The 17,283-nt window shown below is 40.4% G+C and overlaps 1 protein-coding gene across 4 annotated transcripts in view; it reads left to right on the top strand.

Annotated features, from left to right (window-relative positions):
* The window catches only part of TGM4 (transglutaminase 4), a 106,958-nt gene that overhangs the window by 32,859 nt on the left and 56,816 nt on the right, over window positions 1–17,283 (top strand). The window contains exon 1 of one of the 4 annotated variants that reach the window (XM_087712984.1): window positions 11,205–11,307. The exons of 2 other annotated variants lie outside the window; for them this stretch is intronic. Coding sequence is in view for 1 of the 2 variants with exons in the window: in XM_087712983.1 (XP_087569109.1) it covers window positions 11,482–11,551 (70 nt within the window). In the remaining variant the exon portion in view is untranslated. Of the gene's footprint in view, window positions 1–11,204; window positions 11,308–11,338; window positions 11,552–17,283 lie in introns of those variants that run through there. One more of the 4 variants, XM_087712983.1, reaches the window with a different exon arrangement.

Below are 17,283 nucleotides of genomic sequence, written 5' to 3'. Positions count from 1 at the left end.
TTTTGAATCTCTTCCTGTTGAAACACCTCCTTCCCTCTGTAAATCAGTTTAGATATATTTCGAGTTTTCCTTTTTTTCCTAATCTGATAAGCTAACCATCTGCCAGGTTTGTTTGCATTACAAAAAGTATTGTGTTTTGCATATAATAAATTAGTAGCTACCTGGTCAGAGATCAACATGTCAAATTGAGATTTTAATATGTTAAAAGCTTCCTTAACCTTTGTATCGTCTGGGTTCATTGTTAACTCCAGCTCTTTTCTCTTAATTTCCTCTTCCAGTTCTGTTTGTTTTAACCCTTGCTTATTTCTATGTGTTTTATTTATATTCATCAAAACTCCTCTCATATACGCTTTGCTTGCGTCCCATACAAATTCCATAGATGTACCCTTATTCATATTCAAAACAAAATATTCAGATAGTAATTTTTTACAATCATTAATATACTTTTCATATCTAAATAAGTTTTCATTCAATCTCCAAGACCTTCTTGCCTGCACTACCCTTCCCAACTCCATCCAAACTGGGTTATGGTCCGAAAGGACCCTAGCTGCAATCTTTGTTTTCTTGACCCTAGAAAGCAAATCATTAGTGGTTAGTATAAAATCAATCCTTGAAAGGGATTGATGCCTGTCCGAGAAGAAAGTGAAGTCATATTCCTCTGCATTTCTTTCTCGCCAAATATCTCTCAATTCAAAATCATCCATAATGTCAAAGAAAGATTTGGGTAACTTTGCTCGCATCTTGGTATTTAGGCGGGAAATCTTCTTATCTCTCTTAGTGTCTATCACTCCATTCCAGTCACCCAATAGTATACAGGAACTATAGTCCCACTGTACTAATTTAGCATGAAGATTTCTATAGAATCTATCTTGCTGTTGATTGGGAGCATAAATTCCCAAAAGTAATGTCTTTTTCCCTTCTAAGATTAAGTCTAAAGCAATATATCTTCCGAAGGGATCTGCTTCTATTAATTCAGCTTTCATATCTTTTCTTAAGTATACAACTATACCATTCTTCTTTTTCATAGCAGAAGCTGCAAAATGTTGACCAAGTTTTGAGTTGATCAAATATTTTTGATCAGTTGACTTGATATGAGTTTCTTGCAAACAAATTACATCGTTCTTAAACTGTTTGAGATAATGAAATATTTTCTTCCTCTTCTGTGGAGAATTCAGTCCGTTGACATTCCATGTTAAAATCTTAGTTGTCATCTTTGGTTGGTTGAAGCATTTTTAGAGCTTCCTGCACGGCCTGTTTAACCTTAGGTCTAGCTCCTCCCACTGCTTCCAGATTTGTTATTGTAGTTCCTTGATCGATGGCCGATGATTGTTGATGCTGTTGCTTTTTAGCTTGTTTCTCCATACGTCTAGTAGTCATGCGGCTAGGTCTTGGTTCCATAGCACCTTGCACTTCTAGAGAAGAGAGATGCTCCATCTTGTCTGGTGGTTGTGTAGTTTGCTGTCTATCCTGTCCTTCTTGTGGTCTTTCTCTAGGTCCAGATGGTGCAGGGTGTCCGGCCTTCAATATATTATAATAAAATCTCGGGCTTTCCATACAGAGTTGAGGCGGTACCTTTGCTTATCAAATGTAAATATGATGCCAAATGGTGCATCCCATCTATACTGTATCTGACGATTTCTGAGTTCTTCGACCAAAAAAGCGTAGTCTCTCCTGGCTCTTAACATTTGAGGTGGTATCTCTTTCAAAACAGCCAGGTCTTGACCGCCAATTTGAAGCTTAGTGTTATAAGACGCTTGCAGTACCATATTTCTAAGCTCTCTTGTAGTAAAATATATAACGATGTCTCGAGGAAGCTGCTTCTGCTTTGCCAGCCAGGAGTTAACGCGGTAAGCTTTGTCAATTTGCCAGTCTTGGTTGGTCCCTGGTCTTCCCATCAGGCGGTCAAAAGCTTCCGATAGGATCTGTTTCAGGTTCTCCTGTTTCTCCTCACGCAGCCCCCTTACTCTTAATGCGAACTCCATTTGTCGGTACTGTATCATAATAATTTCTTTTTCAGCATTTTCCACTTTTTGTTCCACCACCTCTGTTTTCAATGTCAAGTTAGCATTGGCATCATTAAGAACCTCTAGAGTATCTTCCATTCCAGAAATATGTTCTGTTAATACAGTTACAAGACTCAGCATGTCGTCTCTAATTTTATCAACCTTAGCGTCAAATTTCTCATACAGCTCCTGTTTAAGTCCTTTTATTTCACTTTTAATTTCTTCTTTCATTTCTTTTATTTCCTCTTTTCTCTCCTCTCTATTATCTCTAAACTTATCTTCCATTTTAATTGTCTGTGCATTAAGAGCCTCGCTTAGATTACTCAGGAAAAATTCTTTCGTTAACACATCCCCAGCAGGGGGCGTAGGAAGCGGAGGCTGCAGCTTTGTGCCAGGCACTGAGGATGTGCCCCTGGAAGTAGAGGGTGATGACTTCAAGTTAATATTTGGTTTTGAGGCCATTTCAAAATTTATCTGCCTGCAGTTAATAAAACTCTATTGCCTGAATATGCAGCTTTAAGTAAAGAGGCTTTTATTTTGAAGTTTAAGGCTTGGCAAAACTTTAAGTGAGTAAACATTGTAACAAGACCGTTCAGCAGATTCATCACCATTTAACTTCCAGATAATCAAGGTTAATGAAGGAGTAAAATTCTTCTATTGTGAAACCAAAACATATGATAAGCAATCTCTTTTGTTTTGAATTCTTGTGAGGATTAGCAAAAAGTGTTCGTTATTACCGGAGAAACCAGCCTGTTCGGCGCCATTTTAAAAGCCTCTAAATAAATAATTTTTCGGAGGAGAAAAAGAAAAGAAGCTAAAATGTTGATAAACAATTATTGTCCGCGCAAACGGATTCAGCTCGTGATAAGATTAAATCAAACAAAACTTTGAACAGAGTGGGGGAGACCTACTTTGTCCTGCACAAGGCAGTTTGAAGTTCCCAGCACGGACAGCCATTCTGCCTTGGGCTAGCCCCCCTTTCCTTGCAAGCACAAAAGCTGCAAAAATCGAAGAGCATTTGCCAGCAAAACAGTTTCTTCTTTCCTTCTTGCCTGAAGGATAAGAAAACCTGATAAGACGTCAGATGGAAGATCCTCTAAACAGGTACGTAGCCAGGAATTCGGAGGCAGCTGATTTTTTGCTGCCACCACCAGCAGGCTCCTCCCAGGAAGCTCGTGTCCATTTTTATTTTAATGTCATTTTTTGTGTAGATTTCTGTAACTCTTTTTCAAGTCTCTTACAGTCGTCATCTAGTATTTTAAAGCCTTGTCTTTTCTTTGTATTTCTTTTCCTTGTATAGTCTATTATCAAGCCTCTGGCATAAGCCTTCATTGTATCCCAAAGATTCTGCATTGATGTGTCTTCTTTTCTGTTTTCTTTAAAGAAGAATGCCAATTCTTTCTCCATTTTCTGTACAAAGTCCTTTTCTTTTAATATAGTATTGTTTAGCATCCATCTAGATCTTCTCCTTTGTCCTTTCCATGTAATTGTTCACTGGATTGTGGTCCGCCCAAGTGCTTGTTTCTATGTCAATTTCCTGTATGTTACAAATCAATTCTGTTGAAATCCATATCATATTTATTTGGCCATTGAGGGGGACATACTGAGATGGGACAATTGTTCAGAGCGAGTCATCCATACCATCCAGGAGGCCAGACGACCGTCCATTATGCGGGTATACAACGTGATGTGGTCCACTTTCTGTAGGTGGTGCCGCCCCCTGGGGATGGTCCCAAGATCAGCTTCACTCCCTCAAGTCCTGGAATTCCTCCAGGATGGCCTGGACAAGGGACTGGCCCCAAACACCCTGCGAAAACAGATGACGGTGCTCGCCACAGTGCTTCACAGAGGCGCAGGCACTCACTGACATACCATTCCAGGGCTCGTGCATTTCTGAAAGGTGCTGCCAACCTCAGACATCCAATGGTTCATCGTTACCCTTCATGGGAGCTTCCAGTTGTGCTCAAAGCCCTGACATCGGCTCCATTTGAACCAATCCGTTCCATTAGTCTACATCTGCTAATGTTAAAGGTAGCCTTCCTCATGGTGATAACTTCGACTCGGAGGATCTCAGAGATTGTAGCCCTGTCAGTGCGCAGTGACCTCTGTATTTTCCACCTAAACAGGGTGGTCCTGCGTCTGGATCCTTCCTTCCTCACGAAAATCAACTCCTCGTTCCATCGCGCTTAGGAGTTGGCCCTTCCTGACTTTTGCCCCCATCCAACACATCCCTGTGAACGGAAATGGCATCACCTCGACATTTTTTTCAAAATATACTTTGTTTATTCTCCATTTTCATAATATATAATCACATGTATACTATTACATAGCCAATATCATATTGTATTAAGTAGTAATTACATCAGTTCCTCTTGTCATCAACGCCCAGAAAGATAAAAACCCATTATTAGCTCTTCTGCTCTCCATACACCTCTTTCTTCTGCCTCTCTCCTACCTCCTTTCTTCCCTCCATCATCCTTTTCTACTCTACTTCCCCTTCCTTTCTCCTTCTCCTCTCTCTTCATTCCATTCCTCCTTATTCTCCTCATCTTCCCCCCTTACCCTCTCTCCTATCCCTCTTTTCCTATCTTTCTTCTCTCCTCTGCTTTCCACTTTTCCTCTCATTCACTTGGTGTATTTCAGCTTCTGAGCAAACTCCATTCTATGTTGATGGTATTTATGCTTCCATATCAATATACTTAACATATCTTAGTTTTAAAGAAAAAATAAGAGAAGACAGTATACATGTGCAATCATATTACTTTAAAATCTAATACCCCTCGTCAAGCCTAATATATATCCCTCCCTCACATCCTTCGTCCCAACCCCCCCAGCCTTCCCTCCCCCAATATCCCAGAACCCATACATGGTATAAATCTTTAACAAAAACAGTCTAAAATATATTGGAAAAATGAATTTAAAAATGATAACATCTTTACATTGAACTTAGCTCCTCCTTGCTAGGCTAACTTTAAACAATTTATATCATTCCTGATCTTAATAATAAGCTATCTGGAATTTTTTAGTCCCATATTTATTTTGAATATAATCGATCCATTTTTTCCAGTCTCGTTTATATCTCTCGTTTGAGTAGTCCTTAAAATATGCAGATATTTTAGCCATCTCGGCTAAATTTGTGACTTTCAATGCCCATTCTTGAATTGTAGGCAAATCTTCCTTCTTCCAGTATTGCACCACCAACAATCTAGCTGCAGTTATTAAATGCAAAATCAAATTAATCTCTACAGCTGTACAATCAGTAATTATACCTAACAAAAATAACTGAGGGGTAAACTTTATCCTTTTTTAAAGAACATTTTGCATAATCCACCATATTTTTATCCAAAATGCCTTAACCTTTTTGCAAGTCCACCATATATGAAAATATGTAGCGTCGAGAGAATCACATCTCCAGCATTTGCGTTGTAATTTCGGATACATAGAAGCCAACTTTTTAGGATCTAAATGCCATCTATAAAACATCTTATAAAAGTTTTCTCTCAAGTTTTGGGCTTTTAAGAAATTTTACATTTCTTACCCAAATCCTTTCCCATGTATCCAACATTATTAGTTCTTCAATATTTTGAGCCCACTTTATCATACAGTCTTTAACTAATTCTGTTTCGGAGTCCATCTGTATTAATACATTGTGTAGTCTCTTTATATGCATTAAGCTTTGATCTCTTATTTGTTTAAATAAATTATCCCCGACTTGCATAAAACCATTTTTTTGATCTGTTTTCCACCTGGCCTGTAGCTGTCCATACTGGAACCAGGTTTGAATTACCTTTTCCTCTTTTAATTCATCCAAGGATTTTAGTTGTAATACATCCCTTTCTAGGGTAAGAAGCTGTCTGTAAGTAATTATATCCTGTTTTTGTACTATGTTTTGTACTATGTTCATATTTTCTATTGCATGTCTAGGGATTGCCCACATGGCAATATCATTTAATTTGTATTGATATTTTTTCCAGACCTGTAGTAAAGCATTCCTTAAAATATGACTTTTAAAATTCTTGTCCACTTTTTTGTTATATAGCAGGTAAGCATGCCAGCCATATACCAGATCATACCCCTCGATATTAAGTATCCTATCATTTGTTAAATTAATCCAATCACTAATTACAGATAAAGCTACTGTGTCATAGTATAGTTTTAAATTGGGTAATTTCAAACCTCCCCTCTCATGCGCATCTTGCATTATTTTTAGTTTTACTCTCGGCTTCTTCCCTGCCCATCCAAATTATTAATACCCTTCTGCCATTCTAACAGGTTCACATATTTTTAAGTATAGGTAGCATTTGGAAAAGAAATAAAAATTTAGGTAAAATATTCATTTTCACTGCTGCTATTCTTTCCAGCAAGGATAACTGTAACTTCTCCCATTTTTTCATCTCTGTCTGTATACTATGCCAAAGTGGTTCATAATTATACTTATATAACTTCCCGTTTGAGGTTGAAATATGAACTCCTAAATATTTGACCTTTTTAACTATTTCACATCCTATCATTCCTTCTAGTTCTTCCTTTTGTTTAATATTCATATTTGTAGCTAATATTTTTGTTTTCTCTAGATTTATTTTAAATCCTGACACTTGACCATATTGATTAATCATATTCATTAAGATCTTACTAGATTCCTGCGGTTGGGTTAATATTATAACTAGATCATCCGCAAAAGCATGTACTCTATATTCTTGCTGCCTAATCTTAATTCCCTTTAGGCCCTCCAAGCCCCGTATTTTCTTCAACAATATTTCCAAAGTTATAATAAACAGTAATGGGGACAAAGGACAACCCTGTCTTGTACCTTTTTCAATTTGAAAAGAATCTGTTAAACTTCCATTAACTATAATTTGAGCTGTTTGCTGTTGATATATTGCTTTAATTGATTGTAAGAAATGTTCTCCTATTTGCATTTTTTGCAGTGTTTTCAACAGGAATTGCCAGTTAACTCAATCAAAGGCTTTCTCAGCATCCAGAAATATGAGCACAGCAGGAATTTGGTTATTCTTTCCCAAATATTCTAGTGCATTAACAATTAATTTTACGTTACTTCTGATTTGTCTCCCTTGAATAAAACCTGTTTGATCATTATGAATCAATTGTTGAATAACCAACATTAACCTATTTGCTAGTATTTTAGTAAAGATTTTATAATGTACATTAAGTAGTGATATAGGTCTGTAGTTTTTTGGTTGAGTAATATCTTGGTCTTCTTTGGGTATCAAGGATATCAAAACTGTCTTCCAAGATGGAGGTAACTAACCTTCCGTTTGAATCTTATTAAATAATTCCTTAAGAGGTTCTACCATTTCTAATTGTAGATTTTTATAGTAAGCCGCTGTCAAGCCATCTGTTCCAGGTTCCTTCCCTGCCTTTAACTGCTTAATTACCTGTAGAATTTCCCCCGAAGTTATTGGTTGATTCAATCTTTCCCTCTGCTCTTCTTTAACTATGGGTATTTTTTCTTTATCCAAGTATCTCTCTATATCTAGACCATTAATTTTGTCACCCTTGTACAACGCTGTAAAGAATTCACGGAAGACCTTTTAAATCTCACCATGTTGATACACTTCTTTCCCTCTGTAGTGCAATTTGGCTATGTTACGAGATTTTTGTTTTTTCCTAAGCTGATATGCTAAGAAGATCTACCAGATTTATTTGCATTGCAGAAAGTGTTATGTTTTGCATATAACAGACTAGTGGCTACCTGGTCTGAGATCGACATATTAAATTGGTCTTTTAATAAGGTAATTGCTTCTTTAATCTTTATATATCCTGGTTTTAAAATTAACTCTTGCTCTTTCTTCCTAATTTCATCTTCCAGTTCTGTTCGCTTTTCCCCTTGTTTACGTCTATGTAATCTATTTAGATTTATCAAAGCTCCTCTCATATATGCTTTACTTGCATCCCATACAATTTCCATAGATGTACCCTTATTCATATTAAAAACAAAGTATTCTGTTAACAATTTTTTACATTCATTAGTATATTTCTCATATCTAAATAAATTTTCATTCAATCTCCAAGACCTTCTTCCTTGCGTCACCCCTCCCAACTCCATCCAAACTGAATTATGATCTGATAAAACTCTGGCACATATCTTTGTCTTCTTCACCCTAGAAAGCAAATCATTGGTAGTTAGTATGAAATCAATTCTGGAAAAGGATTGATGTCTATCAGAAAAGAAGGTAAAATCGTATTCTTCTGCATTTCTTTCTCGCCAAATATCTCTCAGTTCGAAATCATCCATCATATCAAAAAAGGACTTAGGTAGTTTCGCTCGCATTTGAGTATTTGGCCAAGAAGCCTTCTTATCTTTCTTAGTGTCCATAACACCGTTCCAGTCACCCAAAAGTATGCAGGACCTATAATCCCACTGGCATGAAGCTTTCTATAAAATCCATCTTGTTGTTGATTGGGAGCATATATTCACATTAGCAATGTCCTTTTCCCTTCTAATACCAAGTCTATTGCGATATATCTTCCGTGGGGAACTGCTTCGATTAATTCAGCTTTCATATCCTTCCTTAAGTATATAACTATACCATTTTTCTTCTCCGAAGCAGAAGCTATAAAATGTTGTCCAAATCTTGTATTAATCAGATGTTTTTGATCAGTTGATCTAATGTGAGTTTCTTGCAAACAAATTATATCATTGTTGAACTGTTTAAGATAGTGATTTATTTTCTTTCTTTTCTGTGGAGAGTTTAATCCATTGACGTTCCATGTTAGGAACTTAGTTGTCATCTTTGGCTCCCTGAAGCTTTTTTAGAGCCACCTGAACATCCTGGAATTTAACCTTTGGTCTGGCTCCTCCCACTGCTTCTAAGCTGGTACCTGTAGCATCTTGACCGATAACAGGTGTTTGTTGTGATTGTTGCTTTTTTAATTGTTGGTCCATTCATCTGGTAATCACAGGGTTTGTCTTTGTTCCTTGGCTCTTTGTGCTTCTGAGAGAGAAAGATGATCCATACTTGTTGATAATTGTGTAGTTTGCTGTTTATCTTGTCCTTCTTGTTCTCTTTCTCTAGGTCCAGGTGGGACGGGGTGTCCGGCCTTCAAGATATTATGGTAAAAATCTCGGGCCTTCCATACTGAATTAAGACGGTATCTTTGCCCCTGAAAAATGAGTTCTAGTCCGACTGGTGCATCCCATCTGAACTGTAGCTGACGATTTTTAAGCTCTTCGACTAAAAAGGCGTAGTCTTTCCTAGATCTTAGCATTTGAGGTGGTATCTCTTTCAAAACAGTCACTTCCTGATCCCCAATTTGAAGCTTGGTTTTATAGGACTCTTGCAATATCATATTCCGCATGTCTCTTGTGATAAAGTAAACCACAATGTCCCTTGGAAGTTGCTTCTGTCTAGCAAGCCAGGAGTTAACATGATAGACCTTATCAATTTGCCAATCAAAATTCCCCCCTGGCCTTCCTATCAGACTATCAAAAGCTTCTGAGAGAATCTGTTTCAGATTTTCCTGGTTATTTTGACGCAAACCTCTAATTCTTAGTGCAAGTTCCATTTGTCTATACTGTAACATAATAGTTTTTTTTTTCAGCATCTCTGACTTTTTGTTGAACCACGTCTATTTTGGATACCAAATTAATATTAGAGTCATTAAGATCTTCTAATCTGCTTTCAATTCCGGACACATAATCTGAAAACAAATTAAGAACCCCCAACATATCATCCCTGATCTTCTGAACCCGGGTCTCAAGTTTATCAGACAGTTCTTTATGAGCAGTGGATATCTCCTCCTTAATTTTTGTTTCCATCGTAACTACATGATTTTTGAAGGGTTCAGCCAGTTCCTTCTGAAAAGTTTCTTTAGTTAGCAGCTCCCCTATGGGGGGAGGAAGTAATGACTGTAGTTTCGTGCCGGGGGCAGGTGAACTGCCCACACTTTTTGAAATGGGGGGCAACCTTTTGGATAGGGTTTTCCTTAGAAGCCATTCCAAGTTTTAATCTTCTTCAGCCAATTAATAAGTCTATGCTGGTCGATTGTGCAGCAATTGCTGTTTAATTTAGTAGCAATAGCAATAGCAGTAGACTTATATACCACTTCATAGGGCTTTCAGCCCTCTCTAAGCGGTTTACAGAGAGTCAGCATATTGCCCCCAACAATCTGGGTCCTCATTTTACCCACCTCGGAAGGATGGAAGGCTGAGTCAACCCTGAGCCGGTGAGATTTGAACCGCTGAACTGCTGATCTAGCAGTAGCCTGCAGTGCTGCATTTAACCACTGCGCCACCTTGGCTCTTAGTAATAAATCACTCCTTTTCTTTGAAGTTTTAAACTCCGTAGAAATTCAAAGCCCGATCAGTGTTATGAAGCTGCTCGACGCCATTTTGAATATCTCTTTAGCAAGTAAGATATCAGAAGGAATTCTTGTAAAAATGAAGCTAAGGAGTAATACAAACAATTAAAAGTTCACGTGTATAGGCTCTGCTCGTCTTGAATTCAGTAGATCAAATTTTGTTCTGAGGGTGGGTGGTTTGCTTTGTGCTGCTAATAAACAGCAGGAATTCTTGGCACGGAGACAATTCTGCTCTCGGGTGCCCTTCCTCCCCTCCCAGAGTCTCTCTGAGAAAGTTAGTTGGCGCGTTGCCTAGCACAATTAGCTCACCTTATCTCCTTTGCCCGAAGAAAAGGTAAACAAGCTGTCAGACGGCTGATGGATTGCTGTTCAGACAGTTTAACGCAACCAGGATTCCGGAGCTGTTAACGACAAGCTCCCACCGGGAAGACCCCCCCACCGGAAGTCGGCATCACCTTGACATTTGACGAGTGCTTTGACGTTACATCAAACAAACGGCATACTTCCAGTGGTCAGAGGCTCTTTTTGTAGCCTTCCTTCCCAGCTACATGAGCCAGAAAGTTTCTTCCACCATGATCTCAGAGTGGATCTGATCAGGGGTTTTAAGAGGATACTATGAAATGCTGGGTGTATCTTCCCTAGCAATCGAGGCAGTTTTAATTGCACTGTGACTGGGTTGATGATCTTTACTCTGGGGAATGGTCCCATAAACTTTGGCCTGTTTCTTGCTAGGCAGTTTTAATCTCAAATATTTTGTGGCGAGGTAAACCTTCTCTCCCAACCAGAATGGCTGTTGCGGAGCCCGGTGTTTATCTGCCTGTTTCTTATAGGTTTGTGCCACTTTAACTAGTGCCTTTTTGACATTTTCCCAGGTTGCTTTCAACATCGACATCCAATCAGTCAAGCTGACTGAGGGTGGGAGGTGTCCCTTGGATATTCAGGCATTGGGATGAAGTCCATACTGCTCACTACTTTGAACGGCGTGAGCCCTGTACTACTGTAAACAGCATTATTTTACGCAACCTCAGCAAAAGATAAAAGGTCTGCCCAATTGGATTGCTGATAGTTCAGGTACTGCTCTACCATAGCATTCAGTCTCTCTGCTGCCCCATTGGTGCTCGGATGAAAAGCTGAACTAAGACCCTGCGATGACCCAATGGACTGCAGGAACTCCCTCCAAAACGTAGCTGTGAACTGGACCCCTCTGTCTGAAATAATTCTTCGAGGTACTCCATGCAGTTGGTAGATATGTTTCATGAAGAGTTTAGCCAGCTTGTCAGCCAAGGGTAGTCCACTACAGGGTTATGAAGTGTGCCTGTTTGGAGAACAGGTCTGTTACAGTCCAAATCACTGTGTTTCCCCCACTTTTTGGCAACTGTACTATAAAGTCCATTGCAATCTCCTCCCACGGCCTCGTTGGCTCTACTGTTTGCAGCAGTCCATGGGTTTTTCCCTGTCATCTCTTCATTGTGGCGCATATGGTGCAACTTTTCATGTAACTATCCACATCTTTCTTTATGCCAGGCCACCAGAATTGCTTCCGGGCTAAGTGTAAAGTCTTTAGGAACCCAAAGTGCCCTGCCCGTTTGGCATCACAGCTCCTCTGGAGAATTAGGGTGCGTAGGGATTCTGGGATGTAGTTTTGTCCCCTTCCATGCAAGGTCATCTCTTTTTGTCAAGATGTGTTGGTTGTTTTGGAACCAGGGATCTGCTAGCAGGTCAGGTTTTAGCCTTGTGGTTAGGTCCCTTGCAGATTGTTTTTGCCGGTCACTGTATTGCTGCCTAGTGGTCACTTTGGGCAGTGGTTTGAGTAGAGAGAATGATGGCATCCACTGTGTGCTGCTGTTCGCATTTGTACTGGGGTATGCAGGAGAGGGAGTCAGCTAGAAAGTTCCTTCCCCCCTGGAATGTGCTTTAAAACTAAATCAAAATGGTTGAAATATTGAGTCCATCGGACTTGTTTGGGTGATAGTTTCTGTGGGGTCCTAAGCACCTCCAGATTTTTGTGGTCAGTCCAGACTTCAAACGGTTTCCAGCCCCCTTCCAACAGGTGTCTCCAGATTAGCAGTACCCATCTCACTGCGAAAGCCTCCATTTCCCACATGGCCCATCGTCTCTCTGTGCCTGTGAGCTTGCGGGAGGTGTAGGCACAGGATTGTAAGTTTCCTTGGTTGTTTCTTTGGAGTAGCACCATTCCCACTGCCATGTCACTGGAGTCTGCCTGGATTACGAAAAGTTGCTCGGGGTCAGGATGCTTCAGCACTGCTTCTTTGCAAACATTTCTTTTAGTGTTTCAAACGGCAGGTTAGGTCCCATTGTAGGGGTTGTCTCGGACGAGGTTTCATTCCTTGTATCCCTGTCTTCAGGAGGTCTGTTAAGGGTTTGGCAATCTTTGCAAAGGAGGGGATGAATTGCCTGTAGAAGTTCGTGAACCCTAGGAAACTTCGTAGCTGTCTGCAGGTGCGAGGGGTTTGCCAGCTTAAAATGGCTTGTACTTTGTCTAGGTCCATCTCTATGCCCTCATTTGACACTCAATAACCCAGGTAGTCTAACTGTGCATGGTGGAATTCACATTTTGATACCTTGACGTACAGGTTGGCTGCCGGAGGTTTTTCCAGTACTTGGCGGACCAGAGGTATGTGGTCGTTCATGGTCTCAGTGTAGACAAGGATGTTATACAGGTAGACGAGGACCCCCTTGTAGAGGTGCTCATGCAGCACCTCATTTATTAACTGCATGAATACCACTAGGGCCCCCTGCAGTCTGAAAGGCATCACTTTGAATTGAAAGCTCCCTAGGGGGCAGTTGAATGCTATTTTCCATTCATCTCCCTCTCTGATGCGTACTCGGTAGTATGCTTCTCTGAGGTCTAGTTTGGTGAAGACTTTTCCCTTGGCCAGATGAGATAGCATGTCCTTCATGGAGGGGTGGGGTGTATAGGCTGTGTACGCACACCCCATTTATCCCTCAAAAATCCACACACAATCTTATAGTTCCATCTCTTTTTTTTCTTTGAAGAGGACTGGTGCTTGGCTGGCTCAATGAACCCCCTTACTAGGTTATTGTTTATGTATTTGTGCATATCTTGCATTTCCCGGGGCATCATGACATACAGTTTGGGCTTGGGTAATTTTGCCCCAGGGATGATTTCGATGTCACAGTCTGTTTCACGGTGAGGAGGCAGAACATCTCAGTCAGCTTCACTGAATACTTCTGCTAGGTCCTGATATTCTATCACAATCAGTTCGGCCTCGGGGGTTTTGTCGGATGTGGTTGCCAGTTGTTCTTGTGGGCTCTTTTTGGGGGTGTTCCTGTGTGGGTGGTATTTCTGCTACCTGGTGTGGGAGGCTTTGGGGGCTCCTTCATATTCTAAGTCTGCAAGTACTCCCTTTTCACCAGATGATCGGTCCCCACTTGTCTAGCCAAGCCCCAGTATGACTGTGTCTATCATTTTGGGGGCTATTTTAAATTGAATTACTTCCCAGTGATCTGCTAGCTCTAGCCTTACTGGTTCAGTCAGGTGGGTGGCATAGGCTCCCCCCATTAGGGACCTGTCAACCTGCTTGAACCGGATCGGGTGGGCCAGTCTTTTTGCTCTGATCCCCTGTTTCAGGACTGCAGTTAGATTGATCAAGCACCTCGTGCAGCCTGAGTCTATTAGAGCTTGAAAATCCCCCTGGTTTCCTGTTTTTGGAGCATTGAGGCGTATTGGAAAAAGGAAAGGGTGAATTGGTTCACTCACCATTGGGTCATTTTCTCCCTCGTCCTCGCTGTCATATGATTCGGGCGACTGGTTGTCATTGCCTGGGGTTCCACCATGTTCACCTGAGAGGGAAGGGGCCTCTGCAGCCTGGAGGGCTTTCCCGGATGTGTTGGTGGTCCGTTTGGGGCCTCGTTCTGGTTGTGCCATGGGCAATGGGTCTGGCCTTGGTTTTGGAACTGGGGTTGGGCATGCAGCTGCCATGTGGCCCATCCCTCCACATCTATAGCATTTCAGTGGACTTCGAGGGAGGGTTGGTCTCAGGGCCTGCTGTTATGCTGTGGTTTCTGGCCAGCTGGCTGGTTTCAGGTTGACCTCTCTCTTTTGTGTCCAATTGCTTTCTCATGTCATTGGTGCACAGCCCACTGTCAACTCTTGTTACTACTTGGAACCACTCAGAGAGTTGATTTGGGATGTTGCAGTATGTGATTACCTGGGCAATTCGCTTGTCCAGGCTTTTTCTGAAAAAATGCACCAGCAGCCGCTCTGATAAAGGGGGTAGCCCTCTTATGACCCTCCTAAATTCACGGATGTACTCTTTGATGGGGTGGCCCCTCTGCTTTAGGTTGCTGAGTTCCTCTTCCCCATATGGGTTCTCCTCCCCCTCCTCAATCCTGGCCTCTAGCAGTTGCAGGAAGTCATCTACGTCTTGCAGTTGGAGGGCTCTCCTCTTGTGGAGGGCTGCTAGCCATTCCCTCTAGACCCTCTGCGATGGTATTCACCATGGCTCTGGGGATAGGTAGAGATGCCCATAGCGTTCTAGGTGAATATCAGCTGAATCAAGGAATAGAGCTAGCTGGTTTCTTGTATTCCTTGCATAATCATCTGCAGTGTCACTTCCTTGTCTTTTTCCTGTTGCAACATTGTGTGTATTGATCTTTGTCCTCCAGATGGTGAAGAGGAAGTTGGTATTGCAGAGCCAGTGGCCGTTATCTTTTTACTCATTTCAAAACAGTTGATATACTATATAGTAGTTGAGAAATACAAAATCTTTAGGTTTTTCTATACCTTAATCCACTTATATAAAGGACAGTTATAATCCCAAGTGGCCCTAAAAAAAAGGAATGGAAAAAAGAAAAAAAAGGGAAAAGGGGAAAAAAGAAAAAGGAAAAAAACTTCAGGCTCTTGTTTGCCCTAATCCAATTGGTTCCCATTGTTTTTTTTTTAAAGAAAAAACAGATCATTCACATGCAAAAAATAAAAGGAACAATAATAGAGTTTTTGGGTTCTTCTTTACCTTCAGTGGAATAAAATAACAAAGTCCAGTAGGAAAAGGGGAGAAAATATAGGTCTATATATGCATCCCAAAAAGTAGATAAGAAAAATAAAAAAGAAGCACACCTTCTTTAAGAAAAAAGAAAAAGAAAAGCCAAACTTCTTCTGCAGCAGGCCTCAAACCAGCTAGCAGTGGTTAAATGAAAAGGAGAGTAAAGGAGAAAAAGGAGAAAAAAAGGGGGGGAGAGAAACACTCCAAGGCTTGTTGTATTAAGTTCAAAACAGAATTAGCAATTCTCTTTTCAAGGTCACTACAATCTTCTTTCTTTGAACTCCAAATTTTCTTTCAAGCCCAAACTCCACGCAATGATAGTATCCCAGAAAAGCATCTGTATAACAATCTCCCATGCTCATCCCACTATCCATAAACAGGCTTAAAGTCCTTGAAATATAACACCAGGTCTTAATTTTTTTAAACGTTTCTCTAAACACTCATACACGAAAAGGAAAACAATGTTTCCAGGCCTCTAGGTGGCAGTGTTATTTATTCTCTTCCACTTCCCTTAATTTCCTTATACTCAAAAAGAAAAAAAGAAAATATTCAAAAAGGAAATACAATTAGAGCCTTAAAAGAGGGGGGCAGTAGGGGGGAAAGAGTCTTAGACAGTAAAAATTATTGTGCAAATATTTAAAAAAGAAAAGACAAAGAAAAAAACCAGTCCAGTTTAAAAAGTAAAAGACATTTGTAAAAATCTAACCAAATTCCAACAATAAAAAGGAAAATAAAAACACCACTCAACTTGATTCTGACTTAATCTCGCCGCTTAGCCTCTTCAGTCTTCAATTTTAATTTACTTTTTAGTCTTTTAGGGTGTTCTCTCAAATAATAATGATGAAAAGTCCTCTCACCAGATCGACACACTTTCTCTCTTGCTCTTTCTTCCATCCTGGAATTATCCCTGACTTCAACAGCTTTGATGGCTGGCTTGCAGCTGCTGGGAAAAATGGCTTCTTCTGGATCAACCAGGGACTTTGTGATGTCCCTGGGATCAGCTTTTCTCTGTCACCGTCTCTACAGGATGGTTTAGGTCCAAAAGGACCGTCCAACGGCAGAGATATCTACGGCGATCTTGGAGCTGCAAGATCGCACGTCGTACCGCCGTGACGTCAGCCCTGCCTCCTCAAACATCTGAATTTTTATCATGTAACCACAGGGTTGCTGTGACAATCGTAAGTGTGAAAAATGGTGATAAGTCATTTTTGTCAGTGCCGTTGTAACTTTGAACAGTCACTAAATGAAGTGTTGTAAGTCAAGGGCTTCCTGTAGTAGGCTGTTTAATGGATACATGGAGTTCTTCTTATTCTCTCTTAGATATTTTATCCCAATGCTCTAGTTGGTGATTTGTGCATTAGTTTACAGGTAGTCCTTGACTTATGGATGTAATAGAGCCTGCCCATTCCATTTGTAACCTGAGGATTCATGGGAATGAATCTCATACCTTAAATGGGATCACTCACTCCTTTTGCCCACTCATTCGCTAATCTAATGTGCATTTCATTAAGTACACATGAGGTATTTCAGGGTTGGGAAGACCATTGGGGGAGGCTAGTGATGGAACATGTCACCTGCTTAAGACTATGCAGGACAAATGTTGCAGAGCCTCTCCATTCATAAGGGTGAATAATTGCCATGGTGCTGCAAGATGTGTAGTTTTGGGACTTGTTTGTAAACATTACGGGGGCACTTATCGCATAACTTTGAATGTTCACTAAGGGAACGCTTGTAACCTGGGAATTACCTGTACTTTGAAATGTGTTAAGTCAGGCTTGCCATTTTTAGAAATCTCCCAATTCATTTTCTTGGCTAAGATCTTAGACATCTATTCCATAGTTCTGCTCTGATGGCATCACTGGTACAATTTTATTTCAGTAATAGAATCTGTCAAAGCTCAAGATAGAATACAAAAGTTGCTGCCCTACCGT

Source organism: Thamnophis sirtalis, unplaced genomic scaffold (genome assembly GCF_051295495.1).
Source record: "Thamnophis sirtalis isolate CommonGarterSnake01/CBP01778 unplaced genomic scaffold, rThaSir2_p1.2 scaffold_4, whole genome shotgun sequence".
In the NCBI taxonomy this organism is placed as follows: domain Eukaryota; kingdom Metazoa; phylum Chordata; class Lepidosauria; order Squamata; family Natricidae; genus Thamnophis; species Thamnophis sirtalis.
The sequence above is the reverse complement of the archived record's forward strand: the minus strand, read 5'-3'. Positions and strand labels throughout refer to the sequence as shown.